This window comes from Camarhynchus parvulus, chromosome 25 (genome assembly GCF_901933205.1).
Source record: "Camarhynchus parvulus chromosome 25, STF_HiC, whole genome shotgun sequence".
NCBI lineage: Eukaryota > Metazoa > Chordata > Aves > Passeriformes > Thraupidae > Camarhynchus > Camarhynchus parvulus.
Genome location: NC_044595.1, coordinates 1,674,272 through 1,695,203, shown reverse-complemented (window position 1 = coordinate 1,695,203; position 20,932 = coordinate 1,674,272). Strand labels below are relative to the sequence as shown.

General features: G+C 53.7%; 1 protein-coding gene across 1 annotated transcript; it reads right to left on the bottom strand.

Moving 5' to 3' along the window:
- Positions 1–4,204: 4,204 nt before the first annotated feature.
- On the bottom strand, positions 4,205–20,359 carry SNX27 (sorting nexin 27). The gene is made up of 12 exons (XM_030965444.1): positions 20,087–20,359; positions 14,908–15,139; positions 13,711–13,903; positions 12,574–12,638; positions 11,578–11,682; positions 10,838–10,916; positions 9,364–9,527; positions 8,238–8,327; positions 7,818–7,967; positions 6,399–6,527; positions 5,438–5,497; positions 4,205–4,392 (listed from the first exon to the last, which is right to left on the bottom strand). Exons 1-12 carry the CDS (start codon positions 20,344–20,346, stop codon positions 4,345–4,347), a joined length of 1,575 nt encoding a protein of 524 aa, XP_030821304.1. The 5' UTR covers positions 20,347–20,359; the 3' UTR covers positions 4,205–4,344.
- Between the last annotated feature and the right edge of the window lie 573 nt (positions 20,360–20,932).

Below are 20,932 nucleotides of genomic sequence, written 5' to 3'. Positions count from 1 at the left end.
CCCTCACTCCCACCCCCTCCCCAGGGACCCTTCTTGGGGCTTTTCTCACCAAACAGGACCAAAAGCAGCTCCAAACTGGGGGGGGGGTCTTTGGGGGGGTCATGGGGGGTCCTGGGGGTCTTTGGGGGTCCCAAAGGGGGGGATGCGGCCCCCCAGTGTCCTCCCGGGGGCGCAGCGGGACCCCAACACTGCCACTGCCACCCGCTCCGCCCACAACCTGCCTCAGTTTCCCCTCGGGATGGGCCAGCACGGGGATGGGATGGGACTGGGATGGGCTGATAATGGGATAGACTGGGATGGACTGGGACTGGGATGGACTGGCACTGGGATGGACTGGGACTGGGATGGACTGGGACTGGGATGCTCCATTACTGGGATGGACTGGGACTGGGATGGACTGGCACTGGGATGGACTGGGACTGGGATGGACTGGCACTGGGATGCTCCATTACTGGGATGGACTGGGACTGGAATTGGCTGATACTGGGATAGGCTGGCACTGGGATGGATCAGCACCGGGATGTTCCATCACGCGGATGCTCTGGCACCGGGATGTTCCCACACCGGGATGTTCCCCATGGGGATGTTCCACACTGGGATGCTCCAGCCCCGCTCTGGTCCAGCACTGGGATGCTCCATACTGGGATGCTCTGACACTGGGACGCTCTGGGACCAGGAACCGGAATGTTCCACCACGGGGATGCCCTGACACTGGGACGATCCCACAGCGGGACGATCCCACAGGAGGATGTTCCAGCCTTGGCATGGTCCCACACCGGGATGCTCCAATCCAGAACGTTCCACCCTGGGGATGCTCCGTTATTGGGATGCTCCAAGGTCAGAGAGATCCAGGACCGGAATGTTCCGACACCAGAACGTTCCACCAGATGCTCCAACAACGTTGGAATGATCCGATCCCGGAATTCCCCAGCCATGGGATGATGCCTCAGCACCGGAATGCCCTGAGCCCAGGATGTCCCCACTGTCTGGGATGTCCCCATTCCAGGATGTCCCCACTGTTTGGGATGTCCCCATTCCAGGATGTCCCCATTCCGAGATGTCCCCACTCCGGGATGTCCCCACTGTCTGGGATGTCCCCATTCCAGGATGTCCCCACTGTTTGGGATGTCCCCACTCCGGGATGTCCCCACCAGGAGCCAGATGGACACGGAGTGGCCGATCCCGGGAATCCCTGGGAACTCCAAACCAGCCAAATCCAGGGGACACCGGGGGACACCGGGAGCAGCCGGAGCGGGGACAGGGACACGGACACGGACACAGACACGAGGCTCCGGCCCCAAATCCCCAACCCCAAATGATCCCAAATCCCCAACCCAAAATGATCCCAAATCCGGGGGGTGCCGGCCCCCACCAGCCAAACCGGGGCCGTGTCCAGCCCGGAGCCCCCCAGGACCCCAAACCCCAACATCCCCAAACCAGTGTCCCCAGTGCCCCAAACTGGGCCAGAACCCCAAACCAGTGTCCCCAGCGCCCCAAACTGGGCCGGTGCCCCCCAAACTGGGCCAGTGCCCCCAAACCAGTGCCCCCAGCACCCCCAAACCGGGACAATTCCCCTCCAGCCCCCCACCCCAGGCGGGGTCGGTGCCACCCCAGCTCCCCCAGACTGGGTCAGGGTCCTCCCCAAACTGGGTCCAACATCCCCCTAAGCCCCCCAGACTGGGTCAGGGCCCCCCCAGTTCCCCCCAGACGGGGTCAGGGCACCCCCAAACGGGGTCAATGCTGCCCCCCAGCCCCCCAAACCCCCCTGCCAGTGCCCCCAGCACCCCCAAACCAGGGCCCCCCCTCTTCACCCCCATCCCCGCTGTACATAAGGGGGGGTGCTGGGCCCCCTCCGTGTCCCCCCCATTTTGGGGGGGTTTGGGACCTGCTGGGTTGATTTTGGGGGTTGGGGGGGTTTGGGGGGCGTTGGGGGAGGGGCAGTGAAGCCCCCTGGGCTCAAGGCTTTATTTATTTGCTATTTATTGCAGTTCCTTTCAGAATTGACTTTTTTTTCTCTCTCTTTTTTTTTTTTTTTTGGTTTTTCTGTCGAAATAAAAACAAAACAAAAAAGAAAAAAACCCACCTTAAAACCCCACCAAATTCCCAAAGTCCAGAAGTTTGAAATCATCCCTGGATCCTCCCAGATTTTGGGGGGACACGGGAGCCCCCCCCAGGGGAAGGAGCACGGCCACGGCCCTCCGGAATTTCCTCAATAAATCAATTTATTTAAAAGAATATGTTACAATTAATTACACTAAAGGGGCTTTTCCCGACCGGGAACCCGAGGAATTGGAGCAGCTGGAAGAGGGAAAATGGGACAAGATGAGGGGGGGAGGGTTTTGTTTTTGTATTTTTTTTTGACCGATTTCTCCCTTTTTTGGGTTTTTTTTTTCTGCTTTTTGGATTAAAAAAAAAATCCACAGGAAGACGGTTCAGTTCTCCTTGATCCGTTGGAATTTGGGGCTAGCGGGAAAATTGGGATCAAAATTAAAACTTTTCCTGGGATTTTACCCAAATTGGGGGTGCTGAAGGAGATTTTAGGGGGGATTTTGGGGATCCCAAACCTCTCCCAGTTTCCCTCCCCCATTCCTGGGTTTTCCACAGCTCGGGGCTCCCGAGGACAACGGAAATCCAATTAATTACAGGGATCCAATTAATGGAATTAATTCCCTGCTCTCGGCTGCTCCAGAGCCGAGGATTTGGGATTTCCCCCCTCTAAAAAATCTCCCCCATCCTGGCTCCAGGGGGAGGAGTGAGGAAAACCCCTTCCCAAAAAGGGAATTTTGGGGAAAATCCCAATTTGGAGCAATTCTGGCACATTCCAGAGGTCGGGAATGAGGCCAGGATGCTCCTGCTGGGTTTGGTTCCAAATATTCCCAAATCCACCCCAAACCTTGGTGGGACCAGCTCCAGGCCAGCCCCAAACCAGGCAAAACCAGCTTTTCCAGGTGCTTTTTTCCACCCAAAACATGGAAAAAATCCCACTCCAAACCAGGGAAAAACAGCTTTTCCATAATTTTTCCTCCTAGGAATTGCTCAGCCGCTGGATCCATGGAAAAATCCCGCTCAAAACCAAGGAAAAATGGCTTTTCCACCTTATTTTTCCTCCCAAAACATGGAAAAATTGCACTGAAATCCAGGAAAAATGGCTTTTCCAGGTGATTTTTCCTGCTGGAAGCTGCTCGGCCTCCTGGACCATGGAGAAAACCTGCTCAAATCCAAGGAAAAACGGCTTTTCCACCTTATTTTTCCTCTCAAAAGATGGGAAAATATTTTTTCCAGAGGGTTTCCCCCTCTGGCAGCTGCTTGTCCACCCAAGACATGGAAAATTCGTGCTCCAAACCAGGGAAAAAAAGGCTTTTCCTGCTCATTTTTCCCTCCTGAGAACACCTCAGCCACTGGATCCATGGAAAAATCCTGTTCAAAACCAGGGAAAATGAGTTTTCCACCTCATTTTTCCTCAACAACTACGGAAAAAATCCTGCTCAAAATGAGGGAAAATTGGTTTTTTCCAAGTTATTTTTCCTGCTTGGACACCCAAGTCATGGATAAAAAGTGCTCAAAAATAAGGAAAAAATGGCTTTTTGAGGTTATTTTTCCCTCCTGAGAGCTGCCCAGCCACTGGATCCAGGGAAAAATCCCATCAAAAATAGGGAAAAGTGGCTTTTCCAGGTTATTTTTCCTCTTGGGAGCTGCTCATCCCCACCCAGGGGCAGCCTTGAGATCCTGGAATCTCCCAGATCCCATCCCAAGGAGCCAGGCACACCCAAATCCCTGGGAAAACACCCCAAAAAGCAGGAATACCAATCCATGAGCGGGATCCTTGCGCCAGGAGAGGCATTTCCTTGGAATTTTACTCCTTTTGGATGTTTTTCCTGTTTTGTTTTGTTTTTTATGTGCAGCGATTAAAAACAGATTGGGAGGAGAAACAGGTGGAAAATCCCTTTAAAGAGCTGCTGCCACCCCGTGGGATTTTAAAGGAATTATTCCCATGGATGCCCAGGCAGGAATGGAACATTCTCAGGGCTTTTTCCTGCTTTTTTTTTTCCCCACCCCCTATTTTTCCACATCTGACCCAGCAGAAACAACAACTTCTTAATTCCAGTTGTAAAAAAAAAAAAAAAAAAGAAAAAATCCCAAAATTCCCAGCCTGGAGCTGGATCTGAGTGGGAAAAAGGAGCCCCCCTCAGGTGGCTTTTCCCAGTTTGTTTTTTTGTTTTTCCTCTGGAATTCCATAAAGATGACGGGCACGAATGGATTTGGAATTGATGAGATTTAGTTTGGGGTGGGGGGGGCTTTAATACAATAACGGATTTTTGGGGGTTTCTGGAAAAGCTCCCGGGGTTAAGTGGCCGCGTCCCTTTGCTGTGACCTGACCAGCTGGAAAAGGTTCTGGAAAAGAAGGAAAGGGGGACAAGGTGAAGGTGGCAGAACCCCGGGATTCCCACTGGGAAAATGGGATTGAGGAGAGGCTGGGAATGGCTCAGATCCCAGGCAGGGCTTCAACTCACCTGGAGTGTCCCAATCCCAGTCCCAGTGCCAATCCTGATCCCAATCCAATCCCGATTCCAAACCCAATTTAAATTCCAATGCCAATCCCAATCCCAATTCCAAACCCAATTTACACTCCAAACCCAATTTAAATTCCAATGCCAATGCCAATCCCAATTCCAAATCCAATTTAAATTCCAATGCCAATTTAAATTCCAATGCCAATGCCAATTCCAATTCAAATCCCAATCCCAATGCCAATGCCAATGCCAATTTAAATTCTGATTCTAATCCCAATTCCAATGCCAATGCTAGTTCCAATCCCAACTCCAATTCCAATTCCAAATCCAATTGAAATTTCAGTTCCAATGCCAATCCCAATTTAAATTCCAATTCTAATCCCAATTCCAATTTAAATTTAAATTCCAATCCCAATCCCAATTCTTACCTCAATTCCAACCCCAATTTAAATTCCAATCCCAGCCCCAGTAGCAATTTAAATTCCAATTCCAATCCCAAATTTAAATTCCAATTCCAATCCCAATTTAATTCCAAATCCAATGCCAATCCCAATCCAATTCCAATTTAAAATTCTCTTTAAAGCGGGAGGAGGAGGGAATTGGAATGGAGAAGGAAGATTCTTCCCAGATTTATCCTGGCCATTCCCACCTCCAGGAGCCTTTTCCCAGATTTATCCCAGGCCATTCCCATCTCCTCAAGGTTTTTCCCAGATTTATCCCAGGACATGCCCAGCTCCAGGAGCCTTTTCCCAACACCTGCAGCTCCTTTTTCCAGCTGCTCCATGAAACCTTCCCCACCTCCAGAGCTCCTCCCCTGCTCTTCCCCATCCTGGGATTATCCAGTCATTCCCTGTGGGAATTATGGACCAGGAGAAGCATTTCCCACTGAAAGCCACCTGGGAAAGGGAGAAGTTTGGAATTCTCACCTCCTTCCTCCACTTGAGCTCGCAGAACACTCGCTCGAAGCACTCGTGCATGTAATTGAACTGCGGGGGAAAAAACGGGAATCAGGGAAAATCCAGGGAAAACCCAGGAGACCCAGGGGGAGGGAGGAGATCCAGAGGGGAACTGGGAGTTCTGGGCAGGAGCCAGGAGCTCCAGGGAGGAACTGGGGGCTCCAGACTGGAGCCAGGAGCTCCTGGCTCCTGTTTGGAAGTTCTGGATCCATCAGCTCCAGGGAGGAACCAGGAGCTCCCAGGAGGAACCAGAATCTCCAGGGAAAATCCAGGAGCTCCAGGAAAAAAAAACAAAACCAGGAGCTCGCAAAGGAATTTCAGAGAGGAACCAGAAGCTCCAGGTAGGAACCAGGAATTCCAAACAGGAGCCAGCAGCTCCAGAGGAGGTCTGAGGAATTCCAGGTGGGATTTGAGAGAATTCTGGGTGGGACAGGGACACTCACAATCCCATTCCCAAGGGAATTCTGGGTGGGATTTGAGGGAATTCCGGGCAGGGTTTGAGGGAATTCTGGGTGGAATTTGAGGCAATTCTGGGCGGGATTTGAGGGAATTCCAGGCAGGATTGGGACAGGGACACTCAATCCCATTCCCAACGCAATTCCTGGTGGGATTTGAGGGAATTCTGGGCAGGATTGGGACAGGGACACTCACAATCCCATTCCCAAGGGAATTCTGGGCGGGATTTGAGGGAATTCCGGGCAGGGTTTGAGGGAATTCTGGGTGGAATTTGAGGCAATTCTGGGCGGGATTTGAGGGAATTCCAGGCAGGATTGGGACAGGGACACTCAATCCCATTCCCAACGCAATTCCTGGTGGGATTTGAGGGAATTCTGGGCAGGACTGGGACAGGGACACTCACAATCCCATTCCCAAGGAAATTCCAGGCAGGGTTTGAGGGAATTCCGGGCAGGACTGGGACAGGGACACTCACGTAGGGGGTGAAGATCTTGACCCAGCGCGGTTTCTTCTCGGCGCGCACGTACTCGAAGCAGAAGGCCATGCCCTCCTCGTCCGTGTCCCAGCGCTGCATCTCCTCCCACTCGAAGGCGATCACCTGGTTCTGCAGAATTCCCAAACCCAGCTGAGCCACGATCCCGGCCAGGGGAGCCCCCGGGCTCAGGGTGGTTCAGGGGGTGAGGGAAAAGGAGGATTGGTCGCAGGTTTAGCGCAGGGAGGATTCCCAGAGTTATCCTTGGTTCCCAAATCCCAGCAGGGAGCTCAGGGAGATCCCAGGGATTTGCAAATCCAAAGGTGTGAGGTCAGCGATGATCCCAGGGAACTGGGATGATCCCCAGGGGTTTGGGAACGCAGTCCAGGTGCAAACCAAGGTGTGAAATCAGGGATAATCCCAGGGGTGCCAGGGATGATCCCAGCACAACCTCCAGGGATTTGGGAACGCTGTCCAGGTGCAAATCCAAAGGTGTTGGGCTGGGGATGATCCCCAGGGATTTGGGGACAAGGGGCAGGTGCAAATCCAAGTTCTGAGGTCAGCGATGACCCCAGGGATTTGGGAACACAGTGATGGCACAAATCAAGGGGTGAGGCTGGGGATGACCCCAGGGATTTGGGAACATGGTGATGATGTAAAACCCACGGTGAGCTCAGGGACAATACCAGGGAGTTGGGATCACCCCAGGGATTTGGGAACAGGGTGATGGTGTAAAACCCAGGCTGTGAGCTCAGGGACAATCCCAGGGAGCTCGGGGACAATCCCAGGGATTTGGGTGATGCTGTAAAACCCAGGCTGTGAGCTCAGGGACCATCCCAGAGAGCTCGGGGACAATCCCAGGGATTTGGGTGATGCTGTAAAACCCAGGGTGTGAGCTCAGGGACCATCCCACAGATTTGGGAACACAGTGATGCTGTAAAACCCAGAGTGTGAACTTGGGGACAATGCCAGAGAGCTCAGGGACAACCCCAGGGATTTGGGAACAGGATGATGGTGTAAAACCCAGGCTGTGAGCTCAGGGACAATCCCAGAGAGCTCAGGGACAATCTCAGGGATTTGGGTGATGCTGTAAAACCCAGGGTGTGAGCTCAGGGACAATCCCAGAGAGCTCAGGGACAATCTCAGGGATTTGGGTGATGCTGTAAAACCCAGGGTGTGAGCTCAGCGACAATCCCAGAGAGCTCAGGGACAATCTCAGGGATTTGGGTGATGCTGTAAAACCCAGGGTGTGAGCTCGGGGACAATCTCAGGGATTTGGGAACAGGGTGATGCTGTAAAACCAAAGTGTGAGCTCGGGGACAACCCCAGGGATTTGGGGTGACCCCAGGGATTGGGGAGGGCGCGGATGCAGGGCTGTGGGGTCGGAGATGACCTGGGGCTGGCAGGGATGGCAGGGAGTACCTCGAGCTGGCCCTCCTCGGTGCAGGCGTGCAGCTTGAAGTGGCGGATGCTGATGGCAGAGATGACGTGGCCCTTGCGCCGCGAGTCGCACGAGCAGTGAGGGAAGGTGATCTCGTTGTAGCCCTCGCACGTCCGCAGCATGTTCAGGTACTGCGGGGACAGCCCAGTCACCCGGGGAGGCACTGGGATCCCAGGGAATGCACAGGGATCCCAGGGAGTCACTGGAGTCCCAGGGGTTCACCAGGATCTCAGGGAATGCACAGGAATCCCAAGGAGTCACCAGGATGCCAGGGAGGCACTGGGATCCCAGGGAATGCACCGGGATTCCAGGGAATTCACTGGGATTCCAGGGAGTCACCAGCATCCTGGGATTCACCAGGATCTCAGGGAATTCACCAGGATTCCAGGGAATTCACTCACCATGACCATCTTCCTCTGCTCGCAGAGCTTCTGCAGCTGGTAGGATTTCTCCTCGGCTTTGATGTAGCCTTTCTTGACGTCATCAACGGCCTGGGGATGGGAAAAAAACATGGGAAAAATCTGGGATTTGGGATGGGAAGAGGAGGAGCCACCTCCTGCTTCACCCTCAGGGACCTTGCGGTGGCCCGAGAACTTTGGGGTGTCTCAATCCCATAAAAACAACCAAACCCCCATCGCACCTTGGGATCAACCATGGGACCCAAGGACCCCATGAGGTGTTCTCCACACCCAAAAGGGACATTCCAGAGAAATTCCTGCTGGGAATTCCTCACCTGCAGGACCTTGGGGTGGCCTGAGAACTCTGAGGTATCTCAATCCCATAAAAACAACCGAAACCCCATCATGCCTTGGGATCAACTATGGGATCCAAGGACCCCATAAGGGGTTTTTCCGACCCAAAGGGGCATTCCAGAGAAATTCCTGTTGGGAATTCCTCACCTGCAGGACCTTGGGGTGGCCCAAGAATCTTTGGATTCAAACAACCAAAACCCCATCATGCCTTGGGATCAACTATGGGATCCAACCACCCCATGAGGAGTTTTCTCCACTCAAAGGGACATTCCAGAGGAACTCCTGTTGGGAATTCCTCACCTGCAGGACCTTGGGGTGGCCCCAGAACCTTGGGATTCAATCCCATAAAAACAACCAATACCCCATCCTACCTTGGGATCAACCAAGGACCCCATGAGGAGTTCTCCCCACCCGAAGGGGACATTCCAGAGGAATTCCAGGTGGGAATTCCTCACCTGTAGGACCTTGGGGTGGCCCGAGAACTCTGGGGTGTCTCAATCCCATAAAAACAACCGAAACCCCATCTCACCTTGGGATCAACAATGGGACCCAAGGACCCCATGAGGAGTTCTCCCCACCCAAAGGGGCATTCCAGAGGAACTCCTGCTGGGAACTCCTCACCTGCAGGACCTTGGGGTGGCCCGAGAACCTTGGGATTCAATCCCATAAAAACAACCAAAACCCCATCCAACCTTGGGATCAACCAAGGACCCTATGAGGAGTTCTCCCCACCCGAAGGGACATTCCAGAGGAACTCCAGGTGGGAATTCCGTACCTGGTGGAAGAAGTAGGCGACGGCCAGGTCGTTGTCGTTGAGCAGCGCCTCCTCCTCGGTGGTGAAGAGCCACTTGCGCAGGGTCAGGCACGTCCCCGGCACGGCCGAGGTGTAGTTCTGCACGTAGAGCTTGTGGGGGAACTCGTTGGGAGCCAACTTCCGCACTGGGAACGGCCCGGGAGAGCCCGGAGAGGCCGCGGAATGTCGGGGTCAGGGCGTGGGGAGGACAGGGGTTCCAGGAGAGCCAAAACAAAAAAATCGGCGTTAAAATGGGGTTTTCCCACAGGGAACCGTCAAAAATTATCCCAAAGCTTTCCAGAGTGGTCCCAAATTCTTCAGAATTACCCCAAATCCTTCCAGAATGACCCCAAATCTTTCCAGAAGGGTCACAAATCCTTCCAGAATGACCCCAAATCCTTCCAGAGTGATACCAAATTTATCAGATTACTCCAAATCTTCCAGAATTATCCCCGAATCCTTCCAGAATGGTCCTCAGATCTTCCAAATTATCCCCGAATCCTTCCAGAGTGATCCCAAATCCTTCCAGAATTACCCCAAATCTTTCCAGAAGGGTCACAAGCCCTTCCAGAATGATCCCAAATCCTCCAGAATTACTCAAATGCTCCAGAATGACCCCAAATTCTTCAGAATTACCCCAAATCCTCCAGAATGACCCCAAAACCTTACAGAGCGATACCGAATTCTCCAGAATGGTCACAAACCCTTCCAGAGCGATCCCAAATCCTTCCAGAGTGACCCCAAATCCTTCCAGAAGTGTCCCAAGTCCTTCCAGAATGGTCCCAAAATCTTCCTAAATTACCCCCGAATCCTCCAAGATGATGATCCCAAGCCCTTCCAAAATTATCCCCGAATCCTTCCAGAATGATCTCAAATCCCTCCAAAACCCCTGGAATCTGGAGGAACATCTCAAAAATCCCAGGTGTGGTTCTGCATGTAGAGCTTGAGGGGGAACTCGTTGAGAGCAAATTTCCACACTGGGAATGGCCCAGAAATCAGGGAAAAATAATGGAAAAATAATGGAAAAAACATGGAATGCTGAGGTCAGCATGTGGAAAGGACAGGGATTCCAAGAGAACCCAGAAATCGGCATTAAAATGGGGTTTTCTCACAGGGAACCTTCAAAAATGATCCCAAATCCTTCCAGAGTGATCCCAAAGCCTCCAGAATGATCCCAAATCCCTCCAAAACTGGAGGAACATCCCGAAAATCCCGGGTGTGGTTCTGCACATGGAGCTTGCGGGGGAACTCGTTAAGAGCCAACTTCTGCACTGGGAAAACCAGGGGAAAATCCCAGAAAAATCATCCAAAACCAGCCTGGGATGGTGGGAGCCATCCCTGCCCCAGGAATTCCACAATCCCACCCTAAAGACCTGCAGATCCCTCCATTCCCCTTTTTTCCCAGATTATTTATTTTTTTTTTTCCCCCCTAAATCCCACGGAATTCCGGGCTCACCGAAGGAGTGGTTGATGACCTCGAAGAGGGCGAAGTAGTTGGCGGTGACGCTGTCCATGCCCACCTTGGCAGCCACCGCCTGGAAAACGCCGGGAAAACGGGATCAGCGCCAGCCGGGCATCCCCGGGAATTCCCTGACCACGGAAAACCCCGTTGGAACTCTGCCAGCACAGCCAGGCCAGCTCTTCATTCCCCTTTTGCTCCCCAGTTCCTGGGGATGTCGAGGTTGTGGGGTCCCCATAATTCCAGCCTGGATACTCCCCAAAGAAAAGGAGTGAGAAATTCCCGTCTGGGATCATCCCACAGCATGGAATTCCATGGGCTGTGTGTCCTGAACACACCCAAATCCCATTTATCTGCAAAATTCTGGAATTCTTACTCTTTTCCAGCAGAATTTTCAACTCCTTTTTCCAAAGGGTCTGCCCTGCGTTATTTTATTCCCCATAATCCATGGATCCAGTGGATCCCAGCCCGCAAAAAACGGGGGAAAATCCAGGTGGGAAAAGAGGAAATTCCAGGTGAGAAAAGAGGAAATTCCAGGTGGGAAAAGGGAAAATCCAGGTGGGAAAAGAAGAAAACCAGGTGGAAGGGAAGAAAATCCGGGCGAGAAAGGAAAACTGAGCGAGGGGAAGGAAATTCCAGGTGGGAAAACAGGAAAATCCAGGTGGGGGTGGGGAAATCGAGTAGAGAGGATGGAAATTCCCAGTGGGAAGGACAATTCCAGGTGGGAATGGGCTCACCTGGTACACCTGGTCCGTGGTGCTGTTCTTCTTCACCCTCACTGTCACCGTGGTGACGTCCGGGAGCGCCACCCGCAGCTCCACGTCGGAGACGCGGTTGTAATTCTGGGGAAAAGGGAAGGGAAAATCCCCCAAAAAATCAGGAAATCACGGTTTTCCAGTTACTTATGATCCCCAAAAACCCCCCAGTGGGAATTCAGCGTGGGAGGAGGGATGGGGTTGGATTGTTCTCCCGAGGGAATGGCCAGGGAGCTCCAGGTGGGATGTTTGGGAAAATTCCTCCATGGAATTCCTTCATCCCTTGGTGGTCAGCACTGTCCAGGGCACTGGGGAATTGCCATCCTGGGAATTGTCCCAGATCGACGCTTTGGGACCAATCCACCCTCTGGAATACCTGCTCATTCCCAGCGTGTTCCCTGGATCCCGAAGAAGTGTGGGGTTTGGAGGAATTCTGGGAGCTTGGAGTGCCTCAATCCCATAAAAAACGGGCAGAATTGTCCCCAAAACCTGTGGATGTGGCACCTGGGGACAGGGATCAGAAGTGGCCTTGGGGACAGGGGGACCGGAGGAGCTCCGAGGGCTTTTCCAGCTTTGGACATTCCATGGAAGCCCTTGGGGTTTTTTTTTCCATGGAATTCTGTTGGACCAAGCCTCAATCCCATAAAAAACAGGCAGAATTGTCCCCAAAACCCGTGGATGTGGCACCTGGGTACAGGGATCGGGGTGGCTTTGGGGACAGAGGAACATGAGGAGATCCAAGGGGTTTTCTAACCTTGGTGATTCCATGATTCCATGGAAGGGTTTTTCCCCATGGAATTCTGTTGGACCAATCCCATAAAAATCAGGTGGGATTGTCCCCAAAACCCCACGGATGTGGCACTTGGGGACAGGGATCAGGGGTGGCCTTGGGGACAGCTGGACAGGAGGGGTTTTCCCACCTTGGCGATTCCATGGAAGGGTTTTTTCCATGGAATTCCGCGGGATGACGTCACCCACCTCGTCCGACTCCGACAGGAACTCCTGCATGATGTCGCTCTCACCGATGACCCGGATGGAGCACACTGTGGGGACACACGGAACATCACACGGAATGTCACCAGGACCTGGGAACGTCCCCTCCAGGGGCAGCCCAGCAACCCTTTCCCATCATCCCAAGTCATCCTGAGGGGAATTCCTGCACCTGGCTCACCTCCTCTCCCCAGTGTCACCGTTAACCCCATGTTCTCCAGGTCCTGGTGTCCCTCATGGATCCAAACCCTCTCCAAGGTGATTGAGTGTCCCCTGGGTCATCTCCTCTCCCCACTGTCACCGCTAACCCCATGTTCTCCATGTCCTGGTGTCCCTCATGGATCCAGACCCTCTCCAAGGTGATTGAGTGTCCCCTGGGTCACCTCCTGTCCCCAGTGTCACTGTTAACCCCATGTTCTCCATGTCCTGGTGTCCCTCATGGATCCAGACCCTCTGCAAGGTGGACCAGCCCCAGGAGCACCACCTGGGTCACCTCTGGTCACCTGGATCACCTCTGTCACCTCCTCTCCCCAGTGTAACTGTTAACCCCATGTTCTCCGGGTCCTGGTGTCCCTCATGGTTCCAGACCCTCTCCAAGGTGCATCCACCCCAAAAATCCCACCCATCCACCACAAACCTCCCAGAGCAAACCCACAAATGGACCAGGAATACCCCCTGGGAATGCCAGTGAGGGGTTTGGGGATGAGGGGTTTTAGGGTGAGGGATTTTGGGGTGAGGGGGGATTTTGGGGTGAGGGGTTTTGGGATGAGGATGAGGGATTTTGGGGTGCGGGATTGGGGTGAGAAGGGATTTTGGGCTGAGAAGGGATTTTGAGATGATTGATTTTTGGCTGAGGAGGGATTTTGGGATGAGGGGGGATTTTGGGGTGCGGGATTGGGCTGAGGATGGATTTAGGGTCGAGGAAGGATTTTGGGGTGCGGGATTGGTCTGAGGATGGATTTAGGGTCGAGGAAGGATTTTGGGGTGCGGGATTGGTCTGAGGATGGATTTAGGGTCAATGAAGGATTTTGGGTTGCGGGATTGAGGTGGGGGGGGATTTTGAGCTGGGGGATTTTGGTCTGAGGATGGATTTAGGGTCGAGGAGGGATTCAGGGAGCAGCTCACCCTTCTCCAGGTACTCCTCCAGGCCCCTCCTGCGGGCGTCCAGCTGCTGCTCGGACAGGGAGAACGGCCACTTGCCGGGCAGGCGCGGGAAGGTGAAGTTGGCGAATTCCCGCTTCAGGTTCTGGTGCAGGATGGCGAATTCCCGGTAGCGCTTGGAGCACAGCTGCCGCCCGGCCATGTAAACGTTGTACACCTGGGGAGAGAGCCCCCAAAATTCCCAAATGTTCCCCAGTGTTCCCCACAGCTTGGCCAAGCTCTCCTGGAGAGAAGGGTTTGGGGAAAGAGGAGGGAAATATGCTGAGCCTGGAGATGGGAGTGTCCCTGCTGATCCCCGTATTCCAGAGCCTCAGGAATCCCAAATCTTGTGATTCAGGGTCATGGATACTTCCCATGAGACTGAGAGGTCCCAAACCACCCATTTTCCATCCAAAGCCCAAAATCCTGGGATTGAAGTCCCTGGCTCCTTCCTGTGGAATGCAGAGATCCCAAACTCCCCATCATGTTTCATCCACAGCCCCCAAAGTCGGGATTTGGGATCATGGATACTTCCCGTGGGACACTGAGAGATCCCAAACTCCTCATGTTGCATCCAAAGTCCCAGATTTTGGGATTTTAGGCCAAATCCCACTCTGGGATTTCAGCATTCCTATATTCCAATGTTCCTGTATTCCAATATTCCAATATTCCAATATCCTGTATTCCTGTGTCCAATATTCCAACATTCCTATATCATAACTGTCCTATATTCCTATATCTCAATAATCCTGTGTTTCAATATTCCTAAATTTCAATATTCCAACAGCCCTGTATTCCTGTGTTCAATATCCCAACATTCTCATACCACAACAGTCCTATATTCCTACATTGCAACATTCCTGTACTTCAGCAATCCTATGTTTCAATATTCCTAAATTTCAATACTCCCAACAGCCCTGTTTTCCTAAATTCCAATATTCCTAAATTTCAGCACACCTATATTCCAATGTGTTCCAATATTCCAACAGCCCTGTATTCCTGTGTTCAACATTCCAACATTCCCATACCATAACAGTCCTATATTCCTACACTCCTGTATTTCAACAATCCTACATTTCAACCCCTCTACTTAGCGCAAACAACCCCCCTGACCCCACAAACAAACAAAACCCCAAACCCCCGCATTTCCCCCCCCATTCCCAGGGGGGAAAAAAGCCTCACCACGAACTTCTCCCCGCTCTGCTCCACGTGTTTGTAGGTGGGGATGGAGATGGGCACCGCCTGCTTCTCGCTGTAGTCGTAGAAGGGCGGCCCCAGCGGCTCCTCGGGCGGCTCCAGGCTCTCGGCCTCGTCCGGCGGCACCGACAGCACCGTCAGCACCAGCTCCTTCTCGCCAGCACGGATCAGATCCACCACCTGCTTGTGCGTGGCTCCCTCCACGTTCACCCCGTTCCTACACGGAAAAATATCCCAAATTCTCGTTGAGTTCCCATGGAGCAGATCCACCACCTGCTTGTGCGTGGCTCCCTCCACGTTCACCCCGTTCCTACAGGAAAAATATCCCAAATTCCCGCTGAGTTCCCATGGAGCAGATCCACCACCTGCTTGTGCGTGGCTCCCTCCATGTTCACCCCGTTCCTAAAGGGAAAAATATCCCAAAGTCCAATGAGCCACCACCTGCTTGTGCATTACTCCTTCCACGTTCACCCTGTTCCTAAAGGGAAATATATCCCAGATTCCCATTGAGTTCCCATGGAGCAGATCCACCACCTGCTTGTGCGTGGCTCCTTCCATATTCACCCCATTGCTGCATGGAAAATATTCCAAATTCCTATTGAGTTCCCATGGAGCAGATCCACCACCTGCTTGTGTGTGGTTCCCTCCACGTTCACCCCATTCCTGCACGGAAAAATATCCCAAATTCCCATGGAGCAGATCCACCACCTGCTTGTGCATGGCCCCTTCCAAGTTCACCCTGTTCCTACAGGGAACAAATCCCAAATTCCCATGGAAGTGCTGAAGACATTCCCAAGCCACCTCCAGAGAACATTCCTGACATTCCCAAGAACTCCACGACCTGGCGCTGGCTATGCCCAGAAAATCTGGATCACCTTGGGCAATATGTTTAGGAAAGCTCATCCCAATCTGCTCCCAGCTTCCCAGAACCCCACAGAAGTTCTTTAGACCCAAGACATTCCCAAAGCCACTTCTAGGACATTCCTGACATTCCCAAGAGCCCCATAGCCCAGATCTGGCTTTGCCCATAAAGTCTGGATCAAACCTTGCTCAGGAAAACTCATCCCAATCAATCCCAAACCTCCCAGAATCCCATGGGAACGCTGAAGACACGAAACATTCCCAAGCCACCTCAAACATTCCTGACATTCCCAAGAACCTCATGGCATGGGTCTGGATTTGCCTGGAAAATCTGGATCACACCAGCTCAGGAAAAGTCATCTCAACCAGCCCCAAACTTCCTGGAAACACTGGAAAATCCCACAAAAATACAGAAACTATTCCCAAGCCACCTCTAGAACGTTCCTGACATTCCCAAGAGCTCCATGGCCTGGATTTGGCTTTGCCCAGAAAACGTGGATCAAACCTGCCCTAGAAAACTCATCCCAAGCAACCCCAAAAATTTCCAAGGCAGAGCTGGCTTCTCCCATCCCATAAAATGGAAATCGAGCCCACGGAGAGAGGGACAGTCCAACCTCCTGAGGGAAAAGCCTTCGGCCTCACCCATGAAGGCTGGGAAGACGCCGATTCCAGAGGTTATTCCATCAAAACCTGACACCTTCCCAGTGCTGCACCTGTTCCAGAGGTTTCCCTGCAGCAGGAATGAGCCTGGTGGGATCCAGGACGCCCCAGCCCTGCCCACCCCACCTAAATCCGGCCATTTTCCCACTCAGTGTTTGGGATAAATCCCTTTTTCCTCCATTCTGTCCTTCCTCAAACAGCTCCAGAGCTTCTCTTCCCGGTGGATTGGTGATGATCGACATTCCGGGCTTTAATCAAGAGTTCAATTAGCTCCCATTGTCTGTCCCTGCAGATTCCAGAGCATTCCAGAGCCTGGGAAGGCACAGGGAGGAGCTGGATTCTGGATCTGGGAGGGAAGGATGGAAAAAGGACCTGGAGCATCCAGGCAGCACCTGAAGCATCCATTGGTGTTGGATGAGGGTGGGGAAGAGCGGGTTTTTCATGGAAAACATGAAAAATGGGGGCTGATCTCCAGGGTTTAGGATAGGGATGAGCTGCGGTGTGCCAGATCCAGAGCTGAGCACCCACATCCCAAATACCCCCCACAAATCCCAGCAGGAATCCCTCAGGAGCAGAACCACCTCCTCACTCAGGCTCTTCCTCCCCGAAAATTCCCCTCCTCGGGGCCGGTCTGCTGGGAATTCCAGGAGGCGGGAAGGAAATCCTGCACGGAATCAACACCCTGAACATCCCAAATCCACCCCAGGCAGCTCCTCCCGGAGCTCCAGGGCCTGGATTTTGGGGAGTTCCCTCTGGAGGAACCGGGATGGCCGGGAGAGCGGATTTCCCGCCCCGATCCCGCTGCTGCCGTGAAAGGAAGGGAAATCAGAGCTATTTTGGGACTCCGGGTTATTGTTTCCTCCTCCAGGAATTCCAGGAGTTGGGATTTTTCACAGATCTGAGGAAAATGAGGGGGGTTTCACGCTGCCACAACAGGGGATGGGACTCGGGAATTTTGGGGTGGTTTCTGCAGCAAAAGATGGCAATGCTGGGATATGGGAATTGGGTAATCTTGGAATATTGAAAAACAGGGATATTGGAATATGGGGACATTGAGTTATGGGAATATTGGTGTATTGGAATATAGGGAAATAGGAATACAGCAGTGTTGGAATACTGGGATATTGAAATAGTGAAATATTGAAATAGTGAATATCAAAAGACTGGAATATTGAAATATTGGAAGGCAGGATTAATAAAAAAATCCTGAAATATAGGAATATTAAAATATTGGAATATTGAAATGCAGGAATAATAAAAAACTGAAATAATCAAATATTGGAATATTGAAATATTGGGATGCAAGGCTATTGGAAAATTGGAATACTGGAATATTGAAATATTGGAAAACAGGGCCGTTGGGAAATTGGGATATTGGATTATTGAAATATTGGGATACATAAATACTGGAATATTGAATATTGGGATACATAAATAGTGGAATATGGCAAGGGCCAACCTGGCAGTCCTACAGGACACAGGGACAAATTAAAGCCACTTCTCCCAGGAAATAAATGGATAAACCAGGAGGAAATTCCCAGTCCTTCCACCTCCCATAGGGATACCAGGACTGAGAGACCACAAGCAAACCCTGCTCATTAACCATCATTAACCCCAGGGCTTAATTATTTCACACATCATGCCCCAGTCCTCATTTGGGACCAGCCACTGAACCCCAAAATTCCAGCACCAAGCTCCAAACCTCTCCCTCATGCCAAACCCAGCATTTTAAATATTCCCCAAAACACTCAAAAATGAGGGAAAATTTCATCTCAGTGCCCACAAAACCTTCCCCTCTCAGCCTGGGAACGCTGCTCCCCCAATTGGCACATCCAGGTGCAGAATTCCTCCTGCTCCCAGAGCTTTCTCCTGCACGGAAAAATCAAAGAATCGGGAATTTGGGTCGGCTGGGACGGAGCCAAATCCCAGCTGGGATTTCTGCGGGACTCGCCGGCCACGGGCAGGTCCTGACAGCTCCTCACACCCCTTGGACTTCCAGAGCTGGCAGCAAAAACATTCCTGCAGCTGGGAAATCCCTGGAATTAATCAGTAATTGGACTTAACCGACCCGGAGCGAAGTGCGACGGTGGGAGGATCCCGAGGGATCCCTGAAAACCAACCCCCACGCTGGGGTTTGAGGGATTTCAGCCCAAAAACAGCCGCAAAGTTTAAGGGGTTTTTTTTTTAGGGGGAAAGGAAGATGAGTTTCCACACAGCAGGAATATTCCCATGGGAAGGCGTTTTCTGGGGCAAAGTTACAATTTTGGGTGTGAAAAAGCAGCAGCTGGAGAACACGAGAGCCAGGAATGGGAAGGAAGCATCTGCAGGTTGGAATTCAAGGGGTTTATCCCTAAAAATGCTCCTTTGCCCTCCCCAGGATGGTCTTCACACTGAAATCGGAGGGGTTTATCCCTAAAAATGCCCCCTGCCCTTCCTGGGAGTCTCCACGTTGAAATCCAAGGATTTTATCCCTAAAAATTCCCTCCTGACCTCCCCAGGAGGGTCCCCCTTGAGAGGCTCCTGTAGGACCCCCCCATAACCCCCAGTGAGGGTTGGGGCGCTCAGTCTGGGCTCAGCCCCCCTCCTCAGGACCCCCCAAATTCCCCTCAAGGGATGGAGGTCTCAGCCCCCCCCCCCCATGACACTTTCAGCAAGGGATCCTCAGCCCCCTCAGGATCCCCCCAAAAACTCCCACCAAGGGTTGGGGGCTCAACTTCCCTCCCACCCTGAGCCCTCTCAGGACTCCCCCAAAAACCCCTCAAACCTCATCATACCCTCAGCAAGGGACCCTCAGTCCCCTCAGGATCCCCCAAACCCCTAAAAAGGGCTGGGGGGACCCCCGGAACCCCCCAAATTCCCACAAAGGGCTGGGGGGTCTCAACCCCCCTCAGGACATTCTCACCAAGGGACCGTCAGCCTCCTCAGAACCCCCCAAATTCCCACAAAGGGCCGAGGGCTCATGCCCCCCCTCATGACACTCTCACTAAGGGATCCTCAGCCCCCTCAGGATCCCCCCAAACTCCTAAAAAGGGGTGGGGGTCTCACCCCCCTCATGACATTTTCACCAAGGGACCCTCGGCCCCCTCACAGAACGCCCCCAGACCCCACCAAGGGCTCATCTCCTCCTCAGCACAGCATCACCATGGGACCCTCAGCCCCCTCAGATCCCCCCAAGGGCCGGGGACTCCCCCTCCTCCCCAGCCACACCCTCACCAGGGGACCCTCAGAGCCCCCAAAACCCCTCAAACCTCACCAAAGGGCGCTCAGCCCCCTCAGCATTCCCCCCAAACCCTCAGCAAGGCCCGGGGGTCTCAGTCCCTCCTCATCACACGATCCTCAGCCCCCTCACGACGCCCCAAATCCCCCCAAGGCTCGGGGGTCTCGATCCCCCTCATGACACCCTCACCCGAGACCCCGCAGAGCCCCCTGAGCACCCCAACACCGCACCAAGGGCTCGGTGTCCCCTCAGCCCGGGTCCCCCAGAGCCCCCTCATGGCCCCCAGAGCTCCCTCATCGCCCCCAGCCCCCTCATGGCCTCCTCAGGACCCCCATACCCGCTCCCCCGGGACTGCCCGTGTGTGTGGGGCGCGTTCCCGGGCCCGGCTGCCGGGGGGCTGTGGGTGGGCGGCCCCCCCGTACTCACACCTCCAGGATGCGGTCCCCCTTGCGCACCCCGGCGCGGTCGGCGGCCCCTCCGCCCAGCACGGCGCTGACGTGCTGCAGCGGCGCGTACAGCTCGCCGTTGATGCTGCGCAGCTGCCCGCCTTCGCTCACTTGCCCGCGGACGTTAAAGCCGTAACCCGACTCGGACTTGACGATGCGGACGACGCGGGGCCCGCCCGGGGGTCCCTCCCCGGCCCCGTTCCGCGCCCCCGGCCGCGCTTCGCCCTCCTCGTCCGCCATCTTGGCGTCCGCGCACGGCGCGCGTCACGAGACCGGGCCCGCGACGGCCGCCGTAGGGACCCGCCCCTCCCGTCCGCGCCGCGGGGTGCGATGGGAAATGGAGTCCGCGGAGCCGCCGGGCGCCGTTAGCGAGCCCCGGTCGCGGGGGGTGATGGGAAATGTGGTCAGAGAGAAAGAGAGGCGGGGAGAGCGTGGCGCATGCGCTGTGGGCGTGGGAACGGGGGTGTTGCCATGGGAACGGGGCTGTTGTCATAGGAAGGAGGGAGTGTTGCCCTGGAAACCGAGGGGTTGTTACCATGGGAACGGGGGTTACGGGTGCCATGGGCATGGGGGGCTGTTACCGTGGGAATGGGGAGGTGTAGGCATGGGAACGAGGTGAGGGCGTTGCCATGGTAACATGTGGGCGTGGAAATGGGGAGGGGGCTGTTGCCATGGGAACAGAAGGGTGTTGTTGCCATGGGATTGGGATGCTGAGGGCGTGGGGACAGGGGGTTGCAGACATGAGAACGGGGCACTGCTGCCGTGGAGATGGGACGCTGTTGCTATGGGAACGGGGTGTGTGTTGCCATGGAAACGGGGGTGCGGT

Coding starts and splice junctions, on each gene's coding strand:
- SNX27 (XM_030965444.1), bottom strand. CDS start 20,346: ATGGCGGACGAGGAGGGCGAAGCGCGGCCGGGGGCGCGGAACGGGGCC. Junction 7,968..8,237: donor AGCAGAGGAAGATGGTCATG/GTGAGTGAATTC, acceptor CTGTCCCCGCAG/TACCTGAACATGCTGCGGAC. Junction 6,528..7,817: donor CCGAGGAGGGCCAGCTCGAG/GTACTCCCTGCC, acceptor GGAATTCTGCAG/AACCAGGTGATCGCCTTCGA.